At 36.8% G+C, this 13,214-nt stretch overlaps 1 protein-coding gene across 6 annotated transcripts in view; it reads left to right on the plus strand.

Annotated features, from left to right (window-relative positions):
• The window catches only part of NXPH1 (neurexophilin 1), a 412,663-nt gene extending 400,438 nt beyond the window's left edge, over positions 1-12,225 (plus strand). For 5 of the 6 annotated variants that reach the window (XM_059932806.1, XM_059932804.1, XM_059932807.1 and 2 more), the window contains one exon: positions 10,366-12,225. In XM_059932806.1, the coding sequence (XP_059788789.1) occupies positions 10,366-11,127 (762 nt within the window). In that variant the 3' untranslated portion in view covers positions 11,128-12,225. The remainder of the gene's footprint in view (positions 1-10,365) is intronic. The other variant, XR_009504866.1, reaches the window with a different exon arrangement.
• The last annotated feature ends 989 nt before the right edge of the window (positions 12,226-13,214 follow it).

Raw genomic sequence — 13,214 nt, forward strand, 5'->3', positions numbered from 1 at the left:
TCAAGTTTATAAAACCCCACTGCATTTTCCAAGAAAGTGGGTATTTATGCAAAGAAATAGCCTAACACATGCCTAACTGCCTATTTCAAAGCAATTATTATTTGTCAATACAGTATCCACTTGAATAGTGCAAAGACAATGCCCCTGGAAAGTCTGGCAGATTCCTGTTGAAGGAACCTCTGCTCTTAGAATCCCATCAGCATTTTCTTTCATTTCTGTCTTAGCATCAAATTTCTGGAAATTCAAGAGTGAAAATCCAGAAGATGGCACTAACTTTCCTGCCATCCAAGAGACCACACTCATTGTTTCATTAAGCTTTCCTGATATTTGTAAAGCCTCCAAAATACAGTTATGTTCATATAGGCATTTTTGCTCTTATTCACTTTTCACTTTGATTTAAATAATACTCACATTTATTTGGAGACTTTTGATGTAACATTCCTGTCTGGTTATAATGACCTATAGCATCAACTCATTTGTATTTTCTTAAAAAACTATCACCTTTTCTCTTGCACCACTGTGGATGTTTACAGAATTACACAAAGCCTCCATGAAGGCTTACAATATAAACACTTCTATCTATGCCAGAAAATGAGCTGTTTATCTGCTTATGGGGCAAGCTCATCTGTGAAGGAATACCATTATGTGTAGGTAGGCACTCCATTCAAACATGCATTTATTCATTCAGATGATATTTATAGAGCACCTACTTGGAACCTGGCATTTTATAAAGTGTAGTAATAGTGACTAAGGTATTGAATGACCACTCCCACCCCCATGGAGATGACAGTTCAGAGAAAGAAGATTAATAGATAGATAGATAGATAGATAGATAGATAGATAGGTGATAGATAGATAAGGATATAGGTATAGATATAGATAATAGTATTACTTTTATGAACAAAAATAGTACAAGGTGCTCTGAGAGGATCAACCATTCCTGTAGAAATGAACTTTAGGTTGGGCTAGAGGGTGAGTAGGAGTTAGCTAAGCAAATGGAAGTGGGTAGAAAGGATTCCAGGATGGAGAAGCAGCCCATGCAAAGGTCCTGAAGTTGGAAGAAAGAGAACACATAAAAAAGTCTGATGTGATCTGAACTCTGAGGCCAAAGGGAAGAGTAGCCAAAATGCAGTTGGAGATGTAGGAATACGTAGCATTGACCTAGACTTTTTTCCAAATAAATAAATATAAATACCTAAACCCTGAACATACCCTCTGTGAGGAATTGAAGGCTCACAACTGCTTCTTTAGTTGGTGATGGCTTCTGTAGTAGTTTCTTGAGCAACAGTGACCTTCCTGGTCTCTGCAGCTCATAGAAGAGGTAGCTTCCAGGGGCTGCAACAGTCAGCAGGTACCACAAAGGTTCCTGGTCCATCTTCTTTTTTCAAAGAGCTCTGGGGCCCCTAGTGACACAATTCCATATGACTTCAGCACCAGGAATAGAGACAGCTGTCAGATGTCCTAGCTGTGCCCTCTAGTGGCAGGTGGAGTGTTACCCAGCTCTTTTGAAAAGGGTAAACTCCCTCTCAGAGTTTGGAAATATGAGTGTGGGGACATATGGGGGTGGGGGGTCGGGGAGGAGAGGAAATTCTACTCTAACAGCCTGTCTTTCTTTCAATTCTCCTATGATTCCTTCTATCCACAGTGTTCACAGCAGTTCACATTAATGCTGTGATAAGTCATTTTAAAGTACATTAAAGATCAAGGGGATCTCAGAGCTCTGCTTGCTCACACACTTTCATCCAACCTTTCTATTGTGACTACTCTTACATCATCCTCAGTCTCTTTGGGCTCTGTTTGCTCTATCTCTCCATGACCCATCTCATCTCCTCCTGTAACATAATCTGGGTGAATATCCTTCTTTGATTTAGTGAAACAGTCCACTTAATTCCCTTGGAAACAGAAGGAGCCAAGTACTTTTCTTTTTGGAATCTAGGCATACCACTCAGTTTTACATCTAATTAACTTAAAGCCACAGCACCTAAATCCAGAGGCCATCTTTTTCCTTGTTGATGAGATCTCTCTGCCTAAGCATCCTTTTCCCTCAGCACTTGGCTTTTTGATATGAGATTCCACATGCCATGCTTTAAGAAACTGGGAGTAGGGGAAAGGGGTAGGGCCAAGACCGAAGTGAAATGTAGCCCAGACTCATGGTGTATCTGGTTCCAAAACTGGCAATAATTGGGTAAGAGATTTGTGTTTCCCAAGTGCTAAGAATCTTACATGGAAGAAACAAATACCAAAGAATGGATGCTAATCTTATCAGAGGGACTTTAGAAAAGAACAGTTTGGTTTAAGAGCTTTCAAGGGAATTGTTTTCTCATGGACATAGTGGCCTTTGAAGTTCCTTCAGTGCATGAGTTGTGTCTTCCCTGAGCTATGCCTTAGAGCCATAGTGGGGCCTGGTGCTCTAGGCTGGATACGCTTTACCACATCTTGCTCTGGTCAAGGCATGATCCAAAGATATATATTTACTCAATGTCAAAAGGTTTTACCTAACTAGAACTCCAGCATCACCATCCTTTGATAAAAGGGTGAGGGGTCGATTCTCTTTGTTGGTTTTGTCTGTTCACAGGACACTGGATTTGTTACACTTCAGGAAGCTGGAGATTCCCAGTTTACAGTACTTTTACAGGAGTGTGGAGGGACCATATTTCCAGAATCTGCCTCCCCTTTTGTATTTCTGGGTTGACCGTCTGCCTTGTTGTCCACTCTGTACCTGTGAAGCTCTGATCGGTGTCCACGCCTTCTAGCCTGATAAGAAAGAAGTCCTAGAGGAATTTTTGAATGAATCCAGGATCTAAATGGTACAGGGATGATATTCCACTGCACCTAGCCTCTATCACTTTCTTTATATAATGACTTCTTCCTCTGTCTTTTGGAAGGTTTTCAGATCAACCTCTGGAAAATCAAAGGGTGTTAAGTAGGCATATTGTCTCAAAAATATCAAAGTTATTATTTCCTGAGGAATTTGAGTTCTATTGGATAAAGTGGATTCAGTATGTTCTCTTATACCATCGCTGTATATGAGAACATTTGTATGTGTAGGTTGCTGGAAATAGGATTGGAAAGTGAGTCAGTCCTTCCTCAGTTGGTCCATTCTAGATAGGTGTGTACTTTGTTGGACTTTAAGAAGCTATAAACTTTCAAAAGCCTCCATGTAACATGCCTTATTATGGACAATCACTCATATTGGGCTCCAGTTCAGATAGAAAGACCCTGGATGTAAACCAGCTATTCCTACATATGCAATATTTGTCTTTTCCTTAAAGACAGCTAGATTTACTGACAAATTAAAATCTATTTATGCATAATGAAAAAATAATGCTGAAGTGGCTTTTTTTCAGCCAAGAAATAGCTTTTCAACATGTTATTTTAAGTGTTTTGTTCATTATTATAACCAAGTACCCAGGAGTCCTCACATGAGATATTCCTTATACATTTTAAATGGAAGTAATGTAAAATACTAAAAAAAGAAGCAACTTTTGCAGTGCAAACCTGGGTAAAGTAATCTGTAATTATGTTTTGAGAGAATGGGTTAAGTGGGACTATGTAGAATATAATTTTTAATTTCTCACCAATGCTAATGTGTCTATATATCAAAACTTATATATATATCTATGTGTTTATAAAGTGAGCATGAGGGAAGAGACAATATTTTTGTAAGATGAAAAATTCTGTTTCTCAGTAGCAGAAACAGTAGTTCATGGCTCTTCACAAGGCATCCTTTTTCTCCTGCAGTTAAAGAACCAAAAACATTTTCAAGATAATTTTCATGAGAGGACCTACAGGAGGAAGAATCAAAGGGAAAGCTAACTGTATAGTCGTACAAACTTGCGAGATGCTCAATTACCTATGACTCAGAACCAGTCTCCAATACAATAATGTAGGGAATAGTTGGTGCCCTATGTTGGAAGTGAGCCATCCTGCATGGGATCATGAGAACTCATGGAGTAACATACTAAAATTCTTAGCCATTTCTTCAAGTGATAGAAACATACCATGTTTCTAGTTTTTAAGGATGGCATGGAATGTGCAGGCTGATCAGAATGTCTTCTTTTAAAGTTATGTTAAAGATAAATTATTGCCAATATTTGCCAATACTAAATTGTAATGTACATAATCAGGGTGGTCTCCTACCACCACCTACTACTAAAGATGACCACAGAGTTGTTACAATTATGCTAATTTCCATCTCAGTTTGTTTGGACCGTTTGAGCAGACGTAATGTCTCCAGTCAGAAGATGGGGATAGAATAGCAGTGTGCATTCTGAAAGCCTTGTTTTCCTTTTCTTCGGGGCTTCATAACCTAGCTAAGCATGATAGCTCTCAGGTGTTGAACTCATACTATTTTCCATACTTTTATTTGTGCCACATATAAAAGCTTTTATTTTATCTTCACGAAAACCCAGTGAGTAAGGTATCATCTCTATTTTCTAGTTGGAAAACAATATGGCTCTAAGGGGTCACTGGTGATAAAGTAGCAGATTTTGGATTTAGCCCTGTGATCTCTGACTGCAAGCCCCATTTTCTTAGTTTCTATGCAATACAGCCTCCAGCAACTACTAGGTTAAGGGAGAGGCATGAGTTCCTTTTCTGCTTTTCTATTGTTAAGGCAGCACTGCTACTCCTGGAGCACTGCTTTGTAGCAGAAGGAAATGATGTATTTTTGATGTATTAAAATACTAACCCATTTCCTCTGGCTTATCACATATAATACAGGCACTCCAAGTATTGTCAATGAAGTGTATGCTCTAAACTTGTAGGAGAGAAACCTCTATGGGCCACATGTCCCACCAAAATCTTGGTTGTGGCTAAAGAATCAATGAACCTTCACTATTGAAATAGATTTAAATAAGAATATAAACCATATATGTAATTTATTGGGTACTTACTCTATGCGAGGTACTCTCTCTCCCAAGTTACAAAATGGCATAATACAGAAAGAACATCCCTCAGAGAGGTGGGAGTCCTCTTGGTGGAACTCTATGAAAAAGAGTCTAACGTGTCTATAAATATCTGTATGCTTTTCCCTAAACTAGTTAAGAAAGAGTCTGGAGAAAGCATGAGCACACGTAGCCCACCTTGTGGGATGTCACAATATCTGAAATAGAAAAAAATCCTAAATTTTTTGGAGAGAGAAAAAAATAAAACAGAACAAAATGAGTTAAGAGATGAAGGACTATTCTGCCCAGTGTATGCCTATGGCCAGTAAAGACATTTTTAGGCATGGGACAACTCAGATAGTTTATCTCTTTTGAACTTTTTTTTAAAAGAATCACACAAATCTATACAACCATAGAAATGAAAATCCAGCTCTAGAGAGGAGGGAGTAAGTTATCTGAAGCAACTGTGAACAGAAAAACCAATGGAATGAAGGCTAAAAAAATAAGTCTAGGTAACCTGGCTGTGAAACAATGTAATAATTAAGGATCTATCACAAAAGGTATCCCCCAAAATAGAAGTATGATACATTCATATTCTAAAATTCTATTTCCCATTTAATAAAGATGATATACCTGGATGTACTAAGAGGTATGCATCTCCAAGATATTTTGTTGACTGGAAAAATACAAAATGCAAATCATAAAATATGACATTATTTATGTAAAATATTTATACATGAAAAAATAGTGAAAATATTTAGAAACAATATACATCAAAAATTTGAGGTTTTACCTTTGGAGAGAGAGGTGGGATTGTAAGGGAACAGGGGTAGAGGATGAAGATAGGCTTTTAATTTTTAGTTCATAAATCCTATAATGTTTAAATGTTTTGATAAACATATATTAATGTATAATTACATGATTAAAATGATTTTAAAAATAAAGGAAATACCCTGTGGAGTAGCTAAGCAGTAACTCTTTCATTTACCAGCAGTAATCTTGGACAAGTCTTTTTTGAGCTTCCATATCTCTGCCTGTAAGCTGAAATAACAATATTGATCTTAAAGTCTGTGTGTGAGTGAGTGAATGAGTGAGTGCATGTGTGTGGTTTAAATGAAATGCAATGCCATATGTAAAATGCTAATTACAATGTCTGGAATATAGTATGCCCTTAACCAATAGCAGTTAATAGTATGCAACATATATTCAACCTAGGAAATCATAAAACTGCCAAAATGAAGTTGTAATCACAGAGCAAGGCCGTTTTGTTGATTAGTTGTTCACTGATGAGAGATATTGCTTAAGCATCAGATTATCTAAAATTTTTGTTTGGCTTAAATACTCATACAGTTGATGAAATAAATACATGATTTTCAAAGTAATCTTGAGATAATTTATATTGAACAGTAATAGATCAACAGTAAATGTGTGGTTTGGTAGAAATTAAAAGGCATCTTATTGCTCTTTTGTAAAAAGAGATATGCAAACATCTGGAAGCACCTCTAGTTGGAGATGTACATGTAAAAGAGTGAAATGTTTGTATAAAATCTCATAAGGCCAGGAGCATAGTTGAGGTGGCAGTGAAGTTTATTTTTCCAAAGTGATGCCTTTCAACAATATTTTAAAAGATAATATATTGACATTATGATTGTAAGCCTGCAATGAAAAGATGTTAGAGAAAGCAGTGCGAAAGCATGGCCCTGAGGTATATAAAGGAGGAGCTAGATCAAGGCATTGCAACTTCTTATATGCTTACACTCCCACCAGTCAATAGTAGTCTTTTCTCCCCAGCTCCACAGACAGGTCCTGCCCCAGACATGCTCCCTTCATGTTAGATCCTAGCTCTGTCTTTGTTTACGGTTGAAGAAAATGACCCTTCTCTTTGCACCTATATTTGAATGTTCTCAAAAGAAACATATGCTTTAAAATGCATATACCTAATCATGTTGAGTCTTTATGATTCTCATTGTTTCTAAAACAGTTAGGCAAATCACATAATTTGTGGAAATGGTATCACTGGATTAGTGGGTCAACTCCTTTTGAGTGGGCGGGCATTGGCCACTTTTGCCTTGGAAAATTATATTCAGTTAGGAAGTATCTTTGGTGTTTTCACTGTTATAGGAAAAATTACTCTTCGTAGCAAAAAAGGTTCACGATGCTTTGCCTTTTTGGAATTGAGTTAACTAGAAATTGTCAGATTTTTCTTTTGGTCTCATTTTATGCCATAGTCTTTGCCACCTCTGTTATCATACTGATATACTGATGTGAAAGGATCTTTAGGTGACTTTTAAAAAGAAGCTCTTTTATTATGTTTGTAAAATCAATGGTACAGGGTGTTCTCAGTATAAGGTTTTTTTTTTTTTTTAAATGGTATTGTTTATTCAGTAAGGCTCAAAATCTATTTCAATTTTATGTGTACATTTATGTGTTTCAAAAATGAAAATTCTTAAGATGTAAGCAATATAATAGAGTGAGAAAGCCAAGGATTCCTGATTGCATCTGAGAGCAGATGTGTTAAGCTTGTTGCTCTTCTTTCTCATCTTACATCGTCTCTTTGCCACTACTGAAACTTACTTCAAGAAGGTCCTTAGTAGTGAATTCAAAAATCAGGAGGCTTCTTTTCAAGTGTTTATACTTTTTTTTTAACTTGTTACTTTTGTATTCCTTACAGATGCAAGCAAACTCATTAATTCGCATTAATTCGCATTAATTCGCATTAATTCGCAACTTTTTCATGCTCCTGCTTAGCCAATAAATCATCAAGTTGAATTAATCCTACCTCTAAAATATCTTTTATATCCATTTTTTCTTTCTCTTTTTCTCTGCCACTGCCTTGGTTCAAGCTCATTTACTTTCTCAAATGAAGTACTGCAATTTGTTATTTAACTAATTATTCCCTGAAGTTCTCTCCCTACCAATCCACCTTTCAATGTCCAATCGGTGCTTCTTCTACAGCCAGGATGACCTACTTAAAAGCAAAACATGCTGAAATTTAGGGATTCCCCCTTATATATAATAATAATTTTAAATGCCTTCACAAATTGACCCTAGAACCTTTACAATTTGACCCTAGCCTACCTTCTTCAGGTTCTACTGACTTCTTGCAACCTCTTATCCTCCCAGTCAATTCTCCCTAATGTTCAGAGGTAAGGAACAATTTTCCATTCTTACGTTTGACACGTTCCTTCTCAACTTTTTACTTTTACATAGTATGTTCCTTATACTTAGGAGAACTTCTCTGGCCTATTCACTGTCTGTTGAAGTTCTTAACCTCTTTTTTTCTCCCAGATCTGAGTATCATCTCCTCTGTTACATCTTCTCTACCTTTTAACTTTGACTATGACTCCAAGCATATCGTACGTAGTGTTGGTTACATCACACTGCTCGTTGCTTAACTGAGTTCACTATTAGATTTTGAACATCTTGAGGGCAAGAACCATGTCTCATTTACCTTTGTATTACTATTATTTTACTGAATATTAGCAGAATCTCACTATATAGTTATTGAATTAATAAGACAAAATGAATCAGTGTTGTGTATACTGAACAGATCTGGGGACTTTCCTAAGGACTCTCCCTGATTTTTTATGACTGATATTCTCTTTTAGACATTGCCCTGAAAGGGAAGGGAAGAGAGAATAAGAATATTCAAGGCGGTGTTGATGACTACAACCTGCTTTGACTCTGTACCCAAACTGAGATATTCCAGAGAGGTTTCTTGACTGTCTGCACCACTGGAAGCCGTTCACATCACACCATTGAAGGCTAATAAATTCATTGCATTTGATAGTTGAACAGTTTAATAGATGAACTTATGCTCATGTCTTATTAACCTGAGTTTTACTATCTACTCAACTTGTTATGTTTTTAGATTGTCACAGCAGCACTTTCAAAAGTATACCTATTTTTTTAATTGTTTGCTTTAGGTTTTTGGTTATATAAAAGGGAGATTTTCTTATAAAGATACCCTTTGCTCTCAAATCCTATTGTAAGTTATTCATTTGCATAAAATATTACCCAGTGGAATTCAGAGATAAAATGTTTTAGGATGATGATAGTTAGAAATACTAATGATGAACACTCATCGTGTCCAGGTGACTGTCCTTTAGTGCTTTAAATGGAGTGTCCTATTTAATTCTCAAAACAGCCATGTGAGGGAAAGCGGTATCATTCTCCTACTCTGTAGAAGAGAAAAACAGAAGTGTAAACAAGTTAAGCAACTTGCCCACACTATACAGCTGTGAAAGGATCACAGCCTGGATTGGAATTCAGGGTGTCAGACTCCAGGGTCATAATCACTATAGCTGTGGAGAGTATAATTTAGAAGTAAATTTCTATTCTACCTGAAAATCAGAGGTTGTTCTGCTATCAGAATCTTAGCATCCTCTTCAATAGATTGGTTCTTTCTCCTTGAAATCTGACACTTCCCCTTTTTTTTTTACTCCGTATATGCTGCTGGTAAATGCACTCTAAATCCCTTTTCACTTCTTCTCTGGGACAATTTCATTACTGCTTCATGAGTCAGTGCACCATGATGCATCTCATTACAGCCCCTCTCCTTGATCAACTGTGTTGATGATGAGATACAAGTACCAAGCCATTACCAAATGCGTGCTTGTATTTATTCTTTTTGCCACCTGAAGAATGGGAAACTGTCTATGTAATTCTAGAGACTAGGATATGTATTCATTTCTTTTATACTAAAGATAAATATAGAGGCTGCAATAAGAACAATGCCTATAGAATTAGGCAAGTACAGATTTGGATGTTTGACCAATTGATTAAATTTCATTGAAACAAAACAAACAAAGACAAAGACAAAAATAAACTTTAAAATCAAAAGATCTGCACTACTCTTGTCAGTTAATGTTTGTCTTCCTAGATCACATTTTAAATCCCTTAATGGAAAAAATTGTCTTATACAGTATGTTTCTTGCTAATAATGGGTGATCATAAACATGTTATTTTGTTTTGACCAGATAAAATATACTAGAGCCTCCTTGCCAAACTAACTTTCCTTATGTGACTGTGGCATGGACTGCCAAAAGCCTATAGAACGTCAGTCGACATATTTCTGAGAATCATACTATTATAAAGCTTATGGTAATCTTGAAGTAAAAAAGTAACATAATCATTTGTAAAATTTTATTTTAAAAGTGTTTGGATTTTGGTGCTGAGAAGTAATTACTTTAGTGTGATTTATGTTTGAATTTAATTTGCTTTATTCATGTTAGGTGGCCTTTTTCTCGTCAAATGTTTTTATATAGTCTTTCTGTCATGTTTAGTGGCTTTTATCCACCTACACCCCCTCTCTCCCATCATTGTATGAAATAGAAGTGGTACTTTATTACGGCCTAATAAATATTGGCTAGGTGCTGAAGGTACTTTAATTCCCAGCCTCTGAGAAAGGGCTTGGATCTTTGTGTTGGGTGTTCTCAGATACAGAGATGTAAACGCCATTTTTCTGTTCCATTTGCAGGTCACATGTGCCAATTTAACAAACGGTGGAAAGTCAGAACTTCTAAAATCAGGAAGCAGCAAATCCACACTAAAGCATATATGGACAGAAGGCAGCAAAGACTTGTCTATCAGCCGACTCCTGTCACAGACTTTTCGTGGCAAAGAAAATGATACAGATTTAGACCTGCGATATGACACCCCAGAACCTTATTCTGAGCAAGACCTCTGGGACTGGCTGAGGAACTCCACAGACCTTCAAGAGCCTCGGCCCAGGGCCAAGCGAAGGCCCATTGTTAAGACGGGCAAGTTTAAGAAAATGTTTGGATGGGGTGATTTTCATTCCAACATCAAAACAGTGAAGCTAAACCTATTGATAACTGGGAAAATTGTAGATCATGGCAATGGGACGTTTAGTGTTTATTTCAGGCATAATTCCACTGGTCAAGGGAATGTATCTGTCAGCTTGGTGCCCCCTACGAAAATAGTGGAATTCGACTTGGCACAGCAAACCGTGATTGATGCCAAAGATTCCAAGTCCTTTAACTGTCGCATTGAATATGAAAAGGTTGACAAGGCTACCAAGAACACACTCTGCAACTATGACCCTTCAAAAACCTGTTACCAGGAGCAGACCCAAAGTCATGTGTCCTGGCTCTGCTCCAAGCCCTTTAAGGTGATCTGTATTTACATTTCCTTTTATAGTACAGATTATAAACTCGTACAGAAAGTGTGCCCCGACTACAACTACCACAGCGACACACCTTACTTCCCCTCTGGATGAGGATGAATGTAGGGGTGAGACTGAAGCCTGAGGAATTCAAGGTCACATGAGAGGGCTGTTACCTCAAGAAGAAGGTCCCATCTGTTGCCTGGAATGTGTCTACACTGCCGCTCTCGTCAACTGGCTGCAAATACGCTCGTGGAAAACAATCTGATGTAATTTCTGCCCAGTCAGCTTCATCTCTCAGTATAGTTGTAAATCACCACAGATTCTAAAGCCACACTTGAAGACATGCTCTCACACACAGATGTACACAGACACACTCTCATATACATTTCAGCTGGCATCCGTCATGATTCCTGTCAAGAGGGCTTTCGTTGTCTGACTCATAATGGTTCAGGATAAACGATCATCAAGCAAAAGGATTAACTAGACAGTGAATGGTTTTTAGCACTTGCTGTTATGGAAATCTCCTTTTAAGTCTTGAGTACATGCTAATCAATAATCCCCACTCATGCATTTCTACTGCTTGGAGTAGCTGTACTGGTAAATACTACTGTAGGAGTATATGCTTGTTAAAATGGAAAAAAAAATGTGTCTTTAGAGCTCAGTATTCTTTATTTTATGAACACAACAAGTATAGTAACTTTTTCCAGCATTCAGTAGGCACATTCAAGGTGATACAAGATGGCTCTTTTTTCTGTGGAGGGAGCCTGTTCTCAGTAAAGATGAGCAAACATTTGGAATTTACATGTGGGCAGACACTGGATTACAGCTTTCATCACCAATCATTGGACTTTTTCAAAGTCGAGACCAGCTAAGGTTGCTTAAAATAAGTTCTGATCATTATATAAGAAGGGAAATGCCTGACAGACACCATGTAAGTTATAAGTGTCTGTCTTATCTTTACTACACATATTGTAACAAATTCAATATCCTAGTCTTCATTTGTATGAATGGTTTGTATTGTACATAGTTTAACCAAGTGTTATTTGAGCTGCTTATTAATATTAACTATGTACTTGTCTCTCTGCTTGTTATTGGTTAAAAAAGAAAAAAAAAAAAGGATATGAGGAATCCATTCTATCAATGTAGCTGTGAACCCCATTAAAAAGACAAACTTAATGTACAAAGCATTTATTCAGCTCAAGTATTGTTGAAAGCTATACATATACAACATTACAGTCTGTCTGTATTTAGATATTTTATTTCGGGACAAATGAAATGTACATAAAAATAAAATGCTTAAAGTTGAGTTTCAATATGTACTTGTGTAAGATGGTGATTTAAATGGTTCTGACAAGAAGGATGTGTTGGAATACAGTCATGGTTTTGCATCTGATGTCTCTAAATTTGTACAGAACTATCTAAATTGCTATTAGTTGCCCAGTCAAAACAACTTAGGAGTTTAAGTCTCAAAACTGGGAAACAGTTGTGGCATTCAGTATTACATATATTTTTGGTTTGCTGTCATGCTAGTTGTTCAAGAGTAACAAAAATCAATGAACATAAGGAGATGATTGAGGTCTCCTAAATTAATTATAGCTAGTTGTTGTTGTTGTTGTTTTCCTGTACAGCGTCTTTATTTAGCAGGATATTGAGAAGAAGGTAATTTTTTTTTTTCCTTAAAAGAAAGCCAAGATGTCTGAAGATTGTGGCTGACTTTCCCTGATTCTACTGTATTGACTCAACTGAGAAAATTACAACATCAGTGAAGGGCTTCTATGCTCAATTTACGTATGGCAAAAGGGATCAATTTATCTATATAGCATTATTTTGGGGCATTAAGCTTTACTTTTTAAAACTAATTACCATACACAATCCCAGCAAAATAAACAGAAGAAGAAATATGTAAAGTAATAAACCATATTTAAGGTCACAAATTGGGGATTGGGATATGAAAAGTCTCAAAGGTTAACCAAAGAAGTCAAATTAAGAACATTCACCCATTCTCATTTTCCCTTCATGCTTCATAGGGGTAAGTATGTTTTCATACAGAAAATAATAGACGTTCTACAGGGAACCCAATACCACAGAGTTCTAAAGTGAGAACTCAATGACTGATTTGACTGAAGAGAGTCTTCAATTGCCAATTAAAGACACATCATTCTGTTAAGTGTCCATCTCTCAAAGTCCTCCAACATAGC

The sequence above is a fragment of the Balaenoptera ricei genome, chromosome 9 (genome assembly GCF_028023285.1).
Source record: "Balaenoptera ricei isolate mBalRic1 chromosome 9, mBalRic1.hap2, whole genome shotgun sequence".
Lineage (NCBI taxonomy): Eukaryota > Metazoa > Chordata > Mammalia > Artiodactyla > Balaenopteridae > Balaenoptera > Balaenoptera ricei.